We start from the raw sequence: 18,203 nt of genomic DNA on the forward strand, positions 1-18,203 counted from the left end.
TTGAGGTCTCAGGCTCATGCCTTTACCTCCCTGGGATGGAATCCTGTGAGTCTCCCACACTTAAATCGGGGTACTAGGTTACAACCCCACTGTGTACAATCCATGCTTACTCAGCATGCCCAGCTGGACAGAGTACCTGCAGTTCTTCCCTTCAGGGGTTATGACCAGTAGTGAATACAATGACCCAAACAGCCTTCTGAAGCAAAGTATTATTTAATCTGAACAGTAAGAACACAGCATAACAGGAGAAAAGAATTAAAACAACAAAAGGCCTACACACACATCTATTTTATTAGGAGTCATTCCGTCTTCTACATAGGGAACCTGGTAGGTCTGTCCTCCTAGACATCTCCAACCTCTCCTGGACTCCCTTTTAGTGAACTGAATTCTTGAGAGCCTTTGTGTCTTTCTTTTGTTCTCCCTCCTTTCCTCACAGGACTGAGACATTGCTGGAGAAACCTGTTTAGCAAGCCTACAGAGGGATCTAGCCAGTTCATCACAGCACTGTTCTTCAAATGTTTGTCCCTCTTTTCTGGGAACATTTCTTGACAAATACGATAGTGAATTATCACAATTTATTAATGCAGTACCCAACTTTACAGTACTAAGACAAACTCACAGCACATATAGTATTTATAGATTTATTGCAGACAAATCCAAAACCATCATACTGTACGAGGCATGTGTGTGGTCCAGCTGAGTCACCTTTCATAAAGCTCCTGAGAGACACTGTCAATTGATGGATGTGAACACTACCTATGAAACAGAAAAGAATAATTCTCAGCCGTCTGATTTTTGGTTGACATCATAGGGAGTTGAGGGTATGCATCACCTCACAGGATCAGGCCATTAGATTGTATGACCTTTGGGGCAGGCACCTGTTATCTGTATGGCACTGAGCCACAGCTTTATAGTGCTATGTGCTCTATAGCACTACATAAATTATTAATAATAAAAGCGACATTATTTACTGCATCAGTATTTCCAGTGAAAATTGACCAGCAGAGGATTATTCATTTTGGTTCACAGGAAGGAATCACATCCATAAAACAATAGCATCTCTTAGCATAATTATATGTGACTCAGCTGGCCACATGCACATTTCTAGAGATCATTCAAACAGATGGTAACCAGAGAGGGAAATGGCTTCCTCCACCAAGGAGAGCTCACAAAACGATTAACCTTGTCATTTTCTGGGGGAGATAATGGCTTAACATTGTCACTAATTACAGTCAAAATAGATGTATGCACCATTGAAAAATATGTACCGGGAATACTGCAAATAGCTCTCCGGGGAGGATATTGTGGTGGATGGGAAAGAGTTCTATCTTTTGCTGACTCCTTATGGGTTTGGAGCTAATCTGTTCCTCCCCGTTCAGTTTCCTAGAATGGTCTGTTAGTCAGCCCACAGGAGGCACTTCTTTACCGTGTCTGTTACCTTCAAAGACTTGAATAGACTAGAGGCACAAGGTTGGTCCCATGTTGCACTGCCACCAAACTATGTTCACTTCTTCCATACAAACTACCTCTGTGGATGAAAACTGAAGGTGCTCAGCGTGTTGTAAGTTTGGTCACTTGTGGCAAAAGTGCAGCCAACCAGAACAAGAAAAGATCAAACACAGGGTCTGAACATGATCTCACTTACACTGGAGTAAATCTAGGGTAACTACGGTAGTTATACCAGTGGGAGGCTAGCGTCAGGAACCCTGGAGCAGTGGAAAGATCTCTGTGTGTATATAAAGTCTGCTGCAGTTTCCACGGTATGCATCCGATGAAGTGAGCTGTAGCTCATGAAAGCTCATGCTCAAATAAATTGGTTAGTCTCTAAGGTGCCACAAGTACTCCTTTTCTTTTTGCGAATACAGACTAACACGGCTGTTACTCTGAAACCTGGAGCAGTGGGTATTGTAGTGAATGTTGATTCTGGTTGACTTATTTGTGTGGCTTCCAGGTGTCATGCCCTTGAGCAGGGACCTGATCACTGAGAAGAGAGGAGATGCTGTGAGAACCTATAGTGTAGATGAGCCTATTTGTTCGCAAGTCTAAAGGTTTATTAACATAGCCATTCTGCTTAACTGCATTTCTGTGACCATCACCACAAGCTGTTCATATAGGCCGCAGCAGAGGGAGTTAATGGCTAATCTAGCCTGCTTCCCACACTGGAGCAGGTGGAAAGGGTTGAGTTAACGAGGCTTCCTAAGTGGGGACTCAGCCAAGAGAAAACAGTTTAAGTGAGGGAATCAACTAACTTAGGTTCTTGAGCAAAAGTGGCTCTGTAGCTGAGCTTGGAAAGCCTGTGCTTTTGTTTATCCTGAATGACCTTATTTCTCTCTTGGTATAAAATCTCCTGTTTATTTTTAAAATCTGTTTAACTGTGGCTTCCTCACAATAAAAACCTGCAAGAGAGCTCTGTTTGTGTATGACTTTACTGCTGGCTCACACTGGCCCAACCTTGGGGATATGCTGGGCTTGTGCAGAGCAGATGAGCTGTGCTGTGACAACCTGTGGTGCTTCAGGGTAACTGAAATGAAGACTGTAGGAGAGGTACTATCCACACTAGTACTTGGAGTGGGGGAATCATAATGGGCTGCCTTGTTTTGAGGTTTCTTAAAACATTTTTTTTAGCCAAGAATCAGATTGACTCATTTTGGGAGACGGGAGTCTGTTCTCTGCTTTCTCTCCAGCAATCGGCAAACCTCGCAGTGTCTGGAAGTTCAGTTCGGACGTGCATCTATTAATATTTGACTGTGAAGGGACTGAAAGAAGCCACCAGTTCTTCCAGCATGGTCTCCTTTTTTCCAGCTTTCCCTAAATCACTCAGCACCTTGTTACACTCTCCATTTCTCACAGAAGAGATTGCTGCTGTGCAGTGCCAAAGAACCCTGAAGGGGGTATCTACAGTAAGATCATATTTGGTAAGTCTGGAGTAAAAAAAACCAACCCTGATATATGCCTCTTGGCTGCTCATAACATGAAAGAAGGTTATTTGTAGAAGGACATGCTAGGAATAGGAAATGAAGAGTTTGTGGTGCAAGTTGGGGTCATTTGGTTAAGGGGTTTCTCAGATACAGTCTCCTCTTTTCCCAATAAGCAGATGATGATGATAATCTAAGTGCCCTAAAACTGACATGTGTAGGGAGATTGTCTTGATAACTGGTATGCTGCAAGAGAGGCTGGGGTAGAGTTTGACCCTGAATGTGAGTTCATCTGCGCTTAAACCTCTAAAAACCAGGAAATACATAGTTAAGGTGCATTCCGCCCTCACAACTCAACCTTAATTCTGCCTTCTTTGAGCAACACACCAATAAGATACATACTAGCCCTCTACCCTTACAGATGTGATAGCATTCTTCAGGAACAGAGCACAGGAACACTAGGACAAAGTAATACCTCTTTGCTAAGGCAAATCTTGAGGTTAAGTCAGGCACAGCAATCAGTAGTTAATTGCACCTGGCCTACACTCAGACACAGAACTTACTCAACACAAACCACCCCAGACTTGCCCTGAGGATTCCTCTGAAACATTGCCTTCACGCACCTCTTGCTAAGCCCTGGAGACCACTGTCTTGTATCCCAGCCTGATTGTCTTCTTGCCATGGGGATTGTCAGCACTCCTGTGCACCTCCGCTGACACAATATGGAATATGGTGTTGAAATGAGGCATACTTACACCACTCTGCATATCACAATGACAGCTCTTCCAACTTGCTCCAACTGATCCCAATACAGCTACGTGGCATGGAATGCAGATAAATGCTGGAATTCAAATTTGTGGAGTGGAACACAACACAAAGAAGGGCATGTTCTTATGGTCCTTCCTCATGTCTGCTTATTAATGGCACCACCCTTTCTGAGCCATTCCCAGTGGCTATTGCTAGCTCAAGGGGTCAGTGTTAAGGTGGCATTGCAAGGGTGGTATTTACCTTAATGTTGTATTTCCCTGCTTTTCAGAGGTTTTAAGGGTATCCGCTCCCGAAGTTCTGGAAGGGCACAAGGCAGCAATGGCGACCCTGAGTCTGTTAGCAACGTTTTTGGACAGTTAGTAGCATCTTCGCTATGGTGTGGCCAGTTGTCAACTTTAGAGATGATCCAAAGCCCATTGAAGTCAGTGGAAAAGCTCTCATTAATGGGCTTCATTGGGCCTGGAATCAAGCCTTTGCTGGGGAGGAGAATAGTAATTTTCTACTAGTGCTGTACCTAAATGTTGCCGACTCCAAGGGTCGGGAGAGGAATTCTTCAGAGTCATTCAAGGGGTTGTAACTACGAGTAATGGGATAAAACTAAGCAAAGGAGAATCTAGTGGGGGACATAATGGAAAAAGTCCTGAAAGTGAGATCTGCATCACTAGGGAATAGCTTCCCAAGGGAAATAGTGGGTACCAGAATACAGGCCATATTCTGGTCTCAGTCACATCAGTTTATAACATTCAAAAACCAGTTGGAGAACACTTCAGTCTCTTTGGTCACTCCATTACAGACCTAAAAGTTGCAATTCTTCAACAAAAAAACTTCAAAAACAGACTCCAACGAGAGACTGCTGAATTGGAATTAATTTGCAAACTGGATACAATTAACTTAGGCTTGAATAGAGACTGGGAGTGGATGGGTCATTACACAAAGTAAAACTATTTCCCCATGTTTATTCCCCCCCGTCCCCCCTCCGTTCCTCAGACGTTCTTGTCAACTGCTGGCAATGGCCCACCTTGATTATCATTACAAAAGGTTTTTCCCCCCTGCTCTCCTGCTGGTAATAGCTCACCTTAAGTGACCACTCTGGTTACAGTGTGTATGGTAACACCCATTGTTTCATGTTCTCGATGTATATAAATCTCCCCACTGTATTTTTCACTGAATGCATCCAATGAAGTGAGCTGTAGCTCACGAAAGCTTATGCTCAAATAAATTTGTTAGTCTCTAAGGTGCCACAAGGACTCCTTTTCTTTTTGCGAATACAGACTAACATGGCTGCTACTCTGAAACCTTTAAATCTGCAGTAACTCCATTGACCTACTCTATAACTGAGGTTATACAGGCTTTCCAACTGAGGTTAGTCCAGTAGTAATACTGTAAACCAGTCTTCCACTGGGGAAGTGGGTGCATTAGCTCATTCAATCCTTATAGGCCTTGCTCCTCTCTAAGAGCTCTGGTTCTGTGCTCTGGTGTTCTTGCATCTTCACCAGGGCTTTGTTTTAGATTGTGTCTCTGGAGTTTTGCTCTATGAATCCCCAACCTTTAACTTCCCTTCTGCATCAAACATACCTTTAGTACAAATGCATCTGTTGTGCTGTGCATTGATTCTGTTCTATCCATCATGTCTCAATATCTTTATTTACCTTGGTGATATTGGTTATGGATGAATGAGGAACAGTATACCGTGATCTTTCTAATGTCTGGTGTTCCTGCAGCATGAATCCTGGCAAACTGTATCTGGCTGGATCTGGAGTTTCCTCCACGCAGTAGGAAACAGGCTTTGCTAAATGAATGAAGGACTTATTCTTCGAGTGCTTGTTCACGTCCATTCCACATTAGGTGTGCATGCGTCACATGCACGAGTGTCTGAAACTTTTTCCCTTAGCAGCTCCCGTCGGGCCCGTGGGCCCCCTGAGTGGCGCCACTGTGCCCCACATATATACCCCAGCCGGCCCGACCCCTTCCAGTTCCTTCTCACCATCCGTGGCGGCGTTGGAACAACCTCTCTCTCTCTCTTTCTGGAAGAAGAGCAGTCCCTTAGCCTTTAGAGTACCTGTTAGCAGTTTGTTTACATATCGACTGTGAACACTTAAGTGATTAGGTGCTTGGAAGCCTCCAGCACCGGCCCCGGGCCGCGGGGCATGCCGCAGGCTCACGGCTTCAAGGCTTGCGCCACATGCCGCAAACCTATGCCAGTTAGTGACCCCCATGTCTCATGTCTGCGTTGCCTGGGGGATGGACATCAAACTGAAAGGTGTAGGATTTGCAAGGTGTTCAAGCCAAGGAGAAGGAAAGAAAGAGACTTTGGCCTAAAACAACCGTTGATGGAGGCCACATTGCAGCCGCCGGGCGCAGAGCACCCAACGCTGGCTCAGGCTTTATCGGTGCATAGTGCCCCGGAGCCGTCATGAGACCCGGCACTGGCGAAGCACCGTAAACTGTCGGCCCTGGAGCACCAGGCTAGGCCCCAGCACCGATCGTCCTCCCCGGTGCAGCCCCCAGTGCAGCTTAAAGGAAGGCGTGGTCGTTCCCTGAACAGGAGGCTGGTGCCTCCCAAGGCACCGAGCACCGACAAGAGCGGGAAGGCCGCGGTACCGGTGCTGATACAGGCGGTCCCAGCGGCACAAGCCCCACCGAGCCCAGACCTAAGTGAGCTCAGTGTGGACGATGGGCTCGAGGGCATAACAGATCAGCCCTCTATGCCTGGCACCTTTGAGGCCGCAAAGGACCTCATCAAGCTGTCGGTGGCGAGCCCCCTCCAGCACCCATGCCTCGGGTGCCGTCGAGGGGTAAGCTGGCAATGGTGTGCCACTCAAGGAGACCATCCCGGCACCGCTCCCGGACTTGGTCCCGGTCGAGCTCCGACTCCGCAGACTCGCACTTGCCAGCGGCCCAGAAGGAGGTTGCGGCACCAGCAGCAGGTCGACACAAAGAAGCGCCAGGAAGGGCACACCGCTTTCTGGCACTTCCCAGAGACTGGCACCGGGAGGAGCTGAGACGGCCCTCGCCAGAGGTCTCCCGCAGACGGTTCCGGTCCAGGGAACGCCGGCACTGGTCCCAGTCCCAGTCCCGGTCCCGCTCAGCCAGGAGCCGCTCATTCTCCCGCTGGCGCAGATCGTTGGCACCACCATGGCCTTCGCGATCGGCATCGCTGCAGTCCGGCGCTGGCTCCAGCCGCTATAGCTACCTGCACCGGGGCCCGGACAGCAGGGACCCTTAGGGGAGCTGGCAACGTCAATGGGGGCCGCCAGGCCATTGGCCCTTCTGGACCCCCTGGGCCTATCAGGAGCTCCAAGGCACCCCATCCAGGGGAAGTTACTCGGTGCGGCAGTCCCGGTCCCCGCACTGACGCCAGACGGTGCTGGAGGCAGCCGTATCCAGGCTTCCAGCATCCCCCCAGCTTAGACCGTCCCATGGACTCCCGCCCCAGCCTGAGCCGGGGGCCCCTGCCACGGGAGATGGGGAACAGGAGGACCAACCAGAGGGGGTCGAGCAGCAGCTAACCTCCTCGTCTTCCCCCGATGAGGCGGTGGCAGGTACAGAGGTATCCGGCCCTCTGCCAATAGATCATAGAGCCCACCAGGAACTGCTGCGCACAGTTGCCCAAAATTTGGGGTTCCAGGCCGAGGAGACGGTTGAGCAGGAGGACCCCATGGTGGACATTTTTGAGCTCCAAAGGGCCATCCAGAATAGCGCTCCCGCTCATTAAGACCATTCAGTCTATCTATAAGACTATATGGCAGACACCGACCTCCAATGGCTAAAGGAGTGGGGCGTAAATACTTTGCTCCATCTAAGGGCTATGAGTTCCTATTCTGCCACCCGAGTCCATGCTCCCTAGTGGTTTTGGCAGTGAATGAAAAGGAGCGCCATGGGCAGCAGGCTCCGGCCCCTAAGGCCAAGGAGGCGAAACGCCTGGACCTTTTTGGTAGAAAGGTGTACTCATCTGGGGGCCTTCAGTTGAGGATTGCTAACCAGGCCATCCTCAACAGGCACAATTTCAACTCCTGGGAGGCCGTGGGGACGTTTAAGGACAACCTCCTGCAAGGTTCCCAACAGGAGTTCACGGCCCTGGTGGACGAGGGCAAGGCAGTAGCCAAGACCTCTCTCCAGGCCTCCTTGGATTCGGCAGACACGATGGCTAGAACAATTGCGTCAGGGGTGGTCATGAGGCGCTCGGCGTGGCTCCAGGAGTCAGGCCTGCCCCCCGAGGTCCTGAATACGCTCCAGGACCTCCCCTTCGAAGGCTCTTCTCGGATTAGACAGATGCGAGGCTGCATAGCCTCAAGGACTCGTGGGCTATGCTCAAGTCGCTGGGTATGCGCACCCCAGTGACCCAGAGGAAGCCTTTTAAGCCACAGCCTCCCTCTCAATGCCAGTACCAGCCTCGTCATAGGCATGAGCCTTACCATAGGCGAGGCAGGGATAACAGGCAACGGCGCAATAACAGTAATGCGCCGGGCCAGAACCAAGGCCAGCACAAACCCCAGCCAGGTAAGCCAGGCTTTTGAAGGTGCGCTCAAGGACAGAGTACCAGACTAGTCACCAGATCTGTCCCTTTGTTTCCTGAACCGCCTGTCCCGTTTCTCCTGTGCGTGGTCCACCATTATGTTGGACCGTTGGGTCTTACGCACGGTGCGGAACGGGTACTCGCTGCAGTTCGCCTCCCTCCCACCCCCCTTCCCTGTCCCTCTTTAGGGACCCCTCTCACGAACATCTCCTAGAGGAGGAAGTCCGCTCGCTGCTACAGGCGGGGGCGGTAGAGGCGGTGCCTCACGGCCTAAGGGGAAAAGGGTTCTACTCCCAGTACTTGCTCATGCCCAAGGCCAAAGGGGGCCTTCACCCAATCCTAGACCTGCACAGGCTCAACAAATTCCCAGTCAAGGCCCGGTTCTGCATGGGCTCTCTGGGTACCATCATCCCTTCCCTGGATCCGGGGGACTGGTACGCTGCCCTCGACATGAAGGATGCGTACTTTTATATCGCCATTTTCCCAGCACATCGGTGGTTCCTACACTTCACCGTGGGCTGAGAACATTATCAGTCTGCGGTTCTCCCGTTTGGTCTAGCCGCAGCCCCAAGGGTGTTCACGAAGTGGATGACGGTGGTGGCGGCCTTCTTACAGAGGCAGAGAATCCGGGTGGACCCGTACATCGACGACTGGCTCCTGGTGGGCCGATCCGAGGCAGAGGTGTAGGGCCATGTGGAGGTGGCCCTGAGATTGTTCTGCGAGCTGGGGCTCCTGGTCAACATCCCCAAGGCAATGCTCATACCCACGCAGAGAGTGGAATTCATAGGGGCGGTCCTGGACGCAGTGCAGGCCAGGGCAAGCCTTCCGGTATCCCGATTCCGGGCTATCCAACAAGCAGTGGCCTCCCTGCGCCAGTTTCCAACAAAAACGGCCAGGTGGTACCTGCGACTGCTGGGCCACATGGCAGCAGGCACACACATGGTCAGGCATGCCAGACTGAGACTCAGGACTCTGCAGGCGTGGCTCGCTCGGGTGTACCGCCCAGGCAGGGACCCCCTGGACTTGGTAGTGACAGCCCCAAGGGATGTGCTGGACTCCCTGCTGTGGTGACAGTTCCAGCCTGTGGTTTGCGAAGGCATCCCCTTTGCCGCCCCACTTCTGGACCTGATGCTGGTGACAGACGCGTCAGACCACTTGGGGGACCTCATGACGCAAGGGTTGTGGTCCGAGGCAGAGCGGTCGCTCCATATCAATGTGAAGGATCTCAGGGTGGTTCGTGTCGCCTGCCAGACCTTTCATGCCACTCTGAGTGGTCACAGCGTGACAGTTCTGACAGACAACACTACTGCCATGTTTTATATAAACAAGCAGGGTGGGGCTCGTTCCTCGCCACTCTGTCACGAGGCTCTCCTCCTCTGGGACCTTTGCGTAGCCCATGCGATTCACCTTGAGGCGTCCTTCTCCTGGGGGTGCGGAACGAGCTGGCGGACTCCCTCAGCAGGTCGTACCATATGCACGAGTGGACGCTTAGGGTGGATGTCGTGCTTTCGCTCTTCCACAGGTGGGGGTTTCCCCGGGTAGATCTGTTTGCCACCAGGGCCAACGCCCAGTGCCCGCGGTTCTGCTTGTTCTAGGGCCGCAGCCCGGGCTCACTCGCGGATGCGTTTGCGATCCCGTGGAGAGGGGGCTTGATGTATGCCTTCCCCCCGCTCCGCTTGGTGCACAAGGTCCTGCTCAAGGTGCGCAGGGACAGGGCGGCAGCGATCCTCATCGCCCCAGCCTGGGCCCGCCAACACTGGTACACATCGCTCCTAGAGCTGTCGGTGGATGCCCCCGTAGTCCTGCCCCTACACCAGGACCTCATTACACAGGACGGCGGGTGGCTTCTCCACCCCGACCTGCAGTCACTGCACCTGACGGCGTGGAGGCTCTGTGGCTAAACGCCCTGGAGAGCCAGTGCTCCCTTCCTCTGCAGCAGATTCTGCTTGGCAGTAGAAAGCCCTCTACCAGGGGGGCCTATATGGCCAAGTGGAAAAGGTTCTCATGTTGGTGTGAACCCCGACAGGTGCGGCCGGTGCAGGCCATTCTGGAGTACCTCCTGCACCTCAAGCAGCAAGGGCTAGCCCCGTCCTCACTCAGAGTGCACCTGGTGGCCATCTCCGCCTTCCATCCGGGGTTCTCGGGGGGGCTCGGTGTTTTCTCACCCAATGGTGGGGCGGTTCCTTAAAGGGTTGGAGAGTGTGTTCCCGTACTCCTGCCCCCCAGTCCCTCCATGAACCTTAACCTGGTCTTTTCTAAACTCATGGGACCCCCTTTCGAGCCCCTTACTACCTGTTCTCTCGTCCACCTTTCCTGGAAGGTGGCGTTTCTGGTTGCCATTACCTCAGCCAGAAGGGTGTCCAAACTGAGGGCCCTCACTTCTGAGCCACCATACACAGTATTTCACAAGGACAAGGTGCAGCTCTGGCCGCACCCCAAGTTCCTCCCTAAGGTGGTCTCCCAATTCCATCTGGGCCAGGACATTTGTCTGCCGGTGTTCTTCCTGAAACCCCATACGGACCCGAGTCACTGCAGCTTGTACACCTTGGATGTGCGTCGAGCGCTGGCGTTCTACTTGGAGCGCACCAAGCCCTTTCGCAAATCCGCGCAGCTGTTTGTGGCTGCGGCTGAGAGGTTAAAAGGCCTCCCAGTGTCGAGGCAGCGGATTTCGTCTTGGATTACAAGCTGCATCCGGGTGTGCTATGAGCTCGCGGGTGTTCCGGCCCCGGCGGTCACGGCCCACTCGACCAGAGCACAGGCGACTTCCACGGCATTCCTGGCACAGGTCCGGATCCAGGAGATCTGCAGAGCAGCCACCTGGTCCTCGGTGCACACCTTCACAACCCACTGTGCAGTCAACCAGCAGGCCAGAGAGGACACGGCAGTTGGCAGAGCGGTCCTCCGAGCAGTTGTTCCATGACTCCTACCCTCCTCCAGAGGTAAGCTTGTAATTCACCTAATGTGGAATGGATGTGAACAAGTACTCGAAGAAGAAAAAACGGTTACTTACTTTCTCGTAACTGTTGTTCTTCGAGATGTGTTGTTCACGTCCATTCCACCACCCACCCTCCTACCCCTCTGTCGGAGTCGCCGGCAAGAAGGAACTGGAGGGGGTCGGGCCGGCGGGGGTATATATGCGGGGCGCAGTGGCGCCACTCGGGGGGCCGGGGGGCCCGCCGGCTTGACGGGAGCTGCTAAGGGAAAAGGTTTCTGACGCTCGTGCACGCGGCGCGCGCGCACACCTAATGTGGAATGGACGTGAACAACACATCTCGAAGAACAACAGTTATGAGAAAGTAAGTAACCGTTTTTTTTCCACTCTCTCCTATAGTCGTGTGCACTGTAGTACTGCAAGAGACTAAGGGCTTGTCCACAATGGGAAATTGACCAGAATAAACTATTCTGGAAATAACCCCCCCATGTGGACACTCTGATTCTGGAATAAGAGTGCCTTTTTCTGATTTAGCTAGATTAAGTTAAATTGGAAAGAGGCACTCTTATTTTGGAATAAAAGCATTCACATAATTGACAGGTTTCAGAGTAACAGCCGTGTTAGTCTGTATTCGCAAAAAGAAAAGGAGTACTTGTGGCACCTTAGAGACTAACCAATTTATTTGAGCATGAGCTTTCGTGAGCTACAGCTCACTTCATCGGATGCATACCGTGGAAACTGCAGCAGACTTTATATATACACAGAGAATATGAAACAATATCTCCTACCACCCCACTGTCCTGCTGGTAATAGCTTATCTAAAGTGATCATCGGGTGGGCCATTTCCAGCACAAATCCAGGTTTTCTCACCCTCCACCCCCCCACACAAATTCACTCTCCTGCTGGTGCTAGCCCATCCAAAGTGACAACTCTTTACATAATCAAGTCGGGCTATTTCCTGCACAAATCCAGGTTTTCTCACATCCCCCCCACCCCCATACACACACAAACTCACTCTCCTGCTGGTAATAGCTCATCCAAACTGACCACTCTCCAAGTTTAAATCCAAGTTAAACCAGAACATCTGTGGGGGGGGGGGGTAGGAAAAAACAAGAGGAAACAGGCTACCTTGCATAATGACTTAGCCACTCCCAGTCTCTATTTAAGCCTAAATTAATAGTATCCAATTTGCAAATGAATTCCAATTCAGCAGTTTCTCGCTGGAGTCTGGATTTGAAGTTTTTTTGTTTTAAGATAGCGACCTTCATGTCTGTGATTGCGTGACCAGAGAGATTGAAGTGTTCTCCGACTGGTTTATGAATGTTATAATTCTTGACATCTGATTTGTGTCCATTTATTCTTTTACGTAGAGACTGTCCAGTTTGACCAATGTACATGGCAGAGGGGCATTGCTGGCACATGATGGCATATATCACATTGGTGGATGTGCAGGTGAACGAGCCTCTGATAGTGTGGCTGATGTCAGTTTGGATGAGCTATTACCAGCAGGAGAGTGAGTTTGTGTGTGTATGGGGGTGGGGGGGATGTGAGAAAACCTGGATTTGTGCAGGAAATAGCCCGACTTGATTATGTAAAGAGTTGTCACTTTGGATGGGCTAGCACCAGAAGGAGAGTGAATTTGTGTGGGGGGGTGGAGGGTGAGAAAACCTGGATTTGTGCTAGAAATGGCCCACCTGATGATCACTTTAGATAAGCTATTACCAGCAGGACAGTGGGGTGGTAAGAGGTATTGTTTCATATTCTCTGTGTATATATAAAGTCTGCTGCAGTTTCCACGGTATGCATCCGATGAAGTGAGCTGTAGCTCACGAAAACTCATGCTCAAATAAATTGGTTAGTCTCTAAGGTGCCACAAGTACTCCTTTTCTTTTCACATAATTGAATTATTCCAGAATAACTATAGTGCTGTAAATTCACATCCTACCTTATTCTGGAATAATTTCCCTGTGTAGACAAACTTGATATTGGCTGTCCTAAGGTGTTCTGTCCCCAACAATGGCCATTGCTAACTGCTTCATAGGCAGGAGCAAAGCTCCATTTTATGCTGAAATGTGCTAATGGTTTGCCTAATAGGGTTTGTTGATGTATAAGTACCCAGATGAGATGCTCATTAAGGAGACTTGTGGGGGTTAAAGTACTTGCCTTTGTGTGGCACTTAACTGAGGCTCCTTTGAATTCCAAAACAGCTGCACAAAAGGAAGGCTGACAATCAGGTTCATCTTGGAAGGCCCCCCCAGAGGAGGAGTTTTGAGTTGCAGGGGTTTCCCAGGGAAAATCCTCAGGAGTTGGGGGCAGTGGGAGAGAACTGTATTTAATAGTTAGTTTTGCGTGAGACCCTAGAGAAACATAGAGGCCCAAGGAAGCTGCTTCTTGGGATAAGGCAGCGGTTCCTTTCTCTAGGGCTTCTGAAAGAGGGGAGTTGCCCGTTTGTTACCAAGGAAATAAAACTAGTGTAGATCTTGTAAATAAACAAGCTATAAACAAAATACTTGATCCTGTTTCACCGATTTCTGCTTCAAGCTGGAAACTGACCTGTGACATCCTGCGTCTGCTCCTGCTCAGCAAAGGTGTAACAGCTCTACAACACAATTAACACTGCAATATTATCCTATGGAGGAAATGCATGAGTGGGAGAAGTGGTTCCTAACTCCAGCTGATGATCAGCAGGTTATGCCTTGAAACATGAGGATTTTTGGTGTTTGTGTATAACTACAGAAGCAGGGGTTTTTTTAGGCGTCTAATATTTTAAAAAATATTTCTTTGCCATTTGCCTCAATGACATTCTGCAACAGAGAGTTTCACAGTTTAATTCTGTGTCGCTTTTTAAAAAGTAGTTCCTCTTACTGGCTTTGAACTCGCTGCCTTTTAATTTCAGCCTGTGTCCCAATATTCTTGTGCTATGGGACAGGTTAAAGGGGACCCAGCCTTCTCCATACAATTCATTATTTTATTATATCGCCTCCTACTCTTCTCTTTTCCAGTGTCCCCTTGTATGTAACTTCCCTGATGCCTCCAGTCACTTTTGCTGTCTTGTAAAGCTGTCTGGGAGCTGGGAGTGTGGCTCTAGCAGAGTCCGACCAGTTTTTCTTTCAAGCAGCTTTTCTTTATTAAATGCATTATAAGGCTCCTTGACTTGTAAACCGGACATGCCCTATCTGATGATTTAATTCCCCACAGTTGCTGTCGCTGTAGTGGATGCCAAATCCATTCACAGTGATTGGATAGCACTAAAGGGATTAGCCAGGACTGCCAAGATCTTGTAACAACCCAAACCACAATCATGTATCTCATAGGATCCTGTGTTTTCCCCATGGAAGCTTTGCTGCATTTTTTTTTTTTTAATTTTACTTCCTTCAATTACAATAATAAAAAAAAAACCTCACCAGCACTGAGGTTTGTACATACATAGTCCCCAAGAGCGTGGTTAAAACCAATTCCAAAGCCTTACAATCCACCTCATCCTGCAGGAAAGGGAGCATTGGGCTGTTGTTACATTTTCATTTTGCATGAGCTCACTGTTATTCAGTGGAATTCTCCCTCCCCACAACCCCGCCAGACGCGTGGACCACATAGGGAGGGGTTAAAACAGGAAAGCCAACTGGGCAAAGGTTAAGAGCCACTGACCCTTGCTTTTTATTGCCTTGTCAGTACTTACGTGCACACACAAGGCAACTGTACCATTATAACAGAGTGGATTTGTGACATAGCCATATTACCATTTGGGATTAGACTAAATTCACCGTATGTGCTTGTGTTACCTTGCCCTGGACTCTCTTGGAGCAAACGTAGCCAGTTGGTGGAATCCTCATCCCATGGCTGGACTTGCTTTGCGACCTGCTGCCATCTGAGCCAAGCCTCAGTTTAGGGCTCCCATCGTCTATAGGTGGGTGGCAGTGACGTCTTTCCCTGCTTTGTCTAGGCTTTGTCTGAGGGCCATTGTGCACCATCTCATTAGGTCTTCAGTGATGTCAGACTGGTTCACACTCAACACCTTATTCTCCTATCAGTCTTATTCAGCCATCTTTCCCTATGTGGGAATAAACACTCTTTGTTTATCCTCAGATACCTGGCGAACCACCTCTGCATAAGCTAGTCTTGCCATTCATTTAGATCCTACTGATAGCTGTGCGGTAAGTCAGCCTGGTAATATAGATTTGCTCAGTCCTGTCAATACAGTGAGGATCCATTCTAAACAGAGCAAAAGGAAAGAGGCTGCTCTATCTGCTGAAGTTGCCATTCAAGAACAGAGCCTTGCAAATGACATTCAGCTTCTTTAATTGCCGGACCCTAGCTGGACTCGCTCTCAGCTGCTTGATTTGGGTCTGTCCTCCCTGTCCCTCTCCCCTTCCCCCATCCCAAGTATTGGTAGAATGAAAAGATATGCCACTGTGGAGATCCTGGAGCTCCCTAAGCATTCAGCAGGGTTTGCAACAGTGCAATAGGGTGCTACCCAGACCTCCTGCACAGGGTGATGCAGGGCTTAAGCTTTCCATGCAAAAAGTGTTCTTGATTCCTGAGTGAGGCACAAACAACCTGTCTAGACTCTAGTGTGGGCCATACCTTAACTCCATTTCCTGTGGAGAATACAGTCTGTGCCAGGTGACTTAGAAGAGTATATGCTATTTAAAGAGCAGCCCAGTAATCTACAGGGCACCTTCTGTTCAGAATTCCCTGAGAGCACTTAACAGTGCTAAGAGGTGACTCAGCAATGCTAAACTTCCTGGAAGCCAGTGCTCAATGCTGCATCTGTGGGGTGGTGAACATGTGTGAAACTAATTGGAGAGCAGAACATCATCTGTAGTGCGCTCCAGAGTTCTGTTGCAACAGGGACATTTGAGCTTCTTGTAGTGATTCAGTGGCATGTAACTTGCTCATTGCAAATATTCAACCTCTGATCATCACTATGCATAGTCAGACTCCAGGTTTGAGACGGGATCAGTCAGAGGGGACTGCTTGGCTCAGAGGATTGCTAAGGAGACAAGAAACTTTTTCTTCTCCAGGTCACAGATTTGAGTCCTGCCTAGGCTGAGTAATGACTGGAATGTGTTACTGTCTGATGGTAGCCTGTGATGAAGGAGTTTGGTGAGCCTCAGTCCAGTTCCTAGAAGTATAACAGGACTAAAATCACCACTACTAGTTTGGGCCACCTTGTTGGTCATCTCAACAGAGCAGCCCTGGGTTGCATGAGCTCTGGGGACTGGGTTCCTTTCTCATTCCTACATGTCAATCATGAAGCATGTTGGCAAAGAGCCATTTGTGTACTAACCAGTGGAGCAGAGACCTGCCACACCTAGCCAAGAGCAGGATTTTTGCTTTGAGTTATTAGTTTAACATGAAGGCAAGTTTTTATTAAAAACTGTCAGTTTTCAGGCCATTGATTTAACATTTCCCCCAACAAGGCTTTTGTTGGCTGGCATTAGGAGGTCAAAGCACTGGAATGCAGCATTGCAAAATGCTGACTGTTCCGTCTACTGCTGCACTCAGTCTTCCAAATGATTTTGTATGTGTATTTTTATTTCATTTCAGTTTCCCTTTATGGTGCCAGCAGTTTAATCCATCAAGCACTGTCTTATGAGAACTTCCTCAGCTCCACAAGATTTCCCCACCATTTGTTCGCAATCCTTCTCCACTGATATCTTGGATCCTTGGGAAGGGGGAGGGGAAGTAGCAAGTACTTCAGCCAGTGATGATGATAAGGCCGTGTAGGATGTGCTACATGCAATACAGATCATTCAAGGACTAGGAGAGCACTGGAAGAATGAGGAGATGATGTAACCTGAAAGCTGGTGAACTATAAGGTAGCTATAAGGTTCCCCCCCAACCCCGCTCTCCTGCTGGTAATAGCTCACCTTTCCTGATCACTCTTGTTACAGTCTGTATGGTAACACCCATTGTTTCATGTTCTCTGTGTATATAAAATCTCCCCACTGTATTTTCCACTGTATGCATCCGATGAAGTGAGCTGTAGCTCACGAAAGCTTATGCTCAAATAAATTTGTTAGTCTCTAAGGTGCCACAAGTCCTCCTGTTCTTTTTGCAAATACAGACTAACACGGCTGTTACTCTGAAACCTGTCATTAGAAGGTAGCTTGTTCTTTAGGGCAGGTCAGCTTGTACCATAATTAAAGGCTGTTGGTGAGAGATAGTTGTGTCACCGGTATTGTTTCACCAAACCAGAGGGTTAACAAGACTGGGAAGCATCATGCAGAGTTGAGATTCAGTTCTGCTCTCTTGGAAGCCAATGGGTGTTTTGTCATTTGGTTTAATGAGAGCAGGATTGGGGAGATAAATAGAACAGAAAATACCTGGCTGTCTCCTGGAACCTGGATATGTTCCCATTTCCCCACCCTCGCAGGCAGGTTTGGGTGCCTCCTGGGAGAGATGGAATCCCAGGTTTTATGGCGTGTTGCCAGTCCCTTTGCATGGAGATGCCAGAAATCATATTTCCAGGTGCTCCTTTTCCAAGAGTGTCTGGGAATGAGATAAAATAATTCAGTCTGCCAGCCAAGGTGGAATTGGTCCCATTGGTTCAACACTACAAGGAAAAAGAAAGAAATTATTCAAAAGGTAAAAATGCTCCAAACACCTTTCCAGTGTTTCTCTGGGATTCTGTCTCCTTTTCCTTTCAGACCCCAGGATTCAAGGACATGTGCCTAATTTGGGTTGACACTAGTTAGAAGGACAAAGGTTGCAGTTGATTTTATCAAATTTCAAATGCTATTTTCATGCCTCTGATTTAAAAAATAAAAATCCTTCAACTTGTTTATAACCATGGCAACTTGCAGCCTGATTCTGATTTTCATTTTGTTACACTGCACTGACTGCAAAGCCACAGCAGAATTAGAGGAGAAATCTAATGGATTATATTTGGAAAATTCTGCCTTGGCAGATTACAGTTGTATTTTTCTCTTTGCGCTCTATTTCAGCCAAACATGTCCTCTCCAGAGAGAACCAGCACTGTGCACTTGACGCTGCTATTTTTCACCCTGTTTTATATTTCAGTGTGCACATCCTGTAGTCTTATTGCAGCCATCTCTCTCCATCCTAAAAA

General features: G+C 49.0%; 1 protein-coding gene across 3 annotated transcripts in view; it reads left to right on the plus strand.

The window, feature by feature from the left end:
• The window catches only part of P2RX5 (purinergic receptor P2X 5), a 63,745-nt gene that overhangs the window by 20,462 nt on the left and 25,080 nt on the right, over positions 1-18,203 (plus strand). For all 3 annotated transcript variants that reach the window (XM_075120925.1, XM_048823519.2, XM_048823520.2), the window contains one exon: positions 2,685-2,915. In XM_075120925.1, coding sequence (XP_074977026.1) covers positions 2,784-2,915 — 132 coding nt within the window. In that variant the 5' untranslated portion in view covers positions 2,685-2,783. The remainder of the gene's footprint in view (positions 1-2,684; positions 2,916-18,203) is intronic.

Source organism: Caretta caretta, chromosome 17 (assembly GCF_965140235.1).
Source record: "Caretta caretta isolate rCarCar2 chromosome 17, rCarCar1.hap1, whole genome shotgun sequence".
NCBI classification, from domain to species: Eukaryota; Metazoa; Chordata; order Testudines; family Cheloniidae; genus Caretta; species Caretta caretta.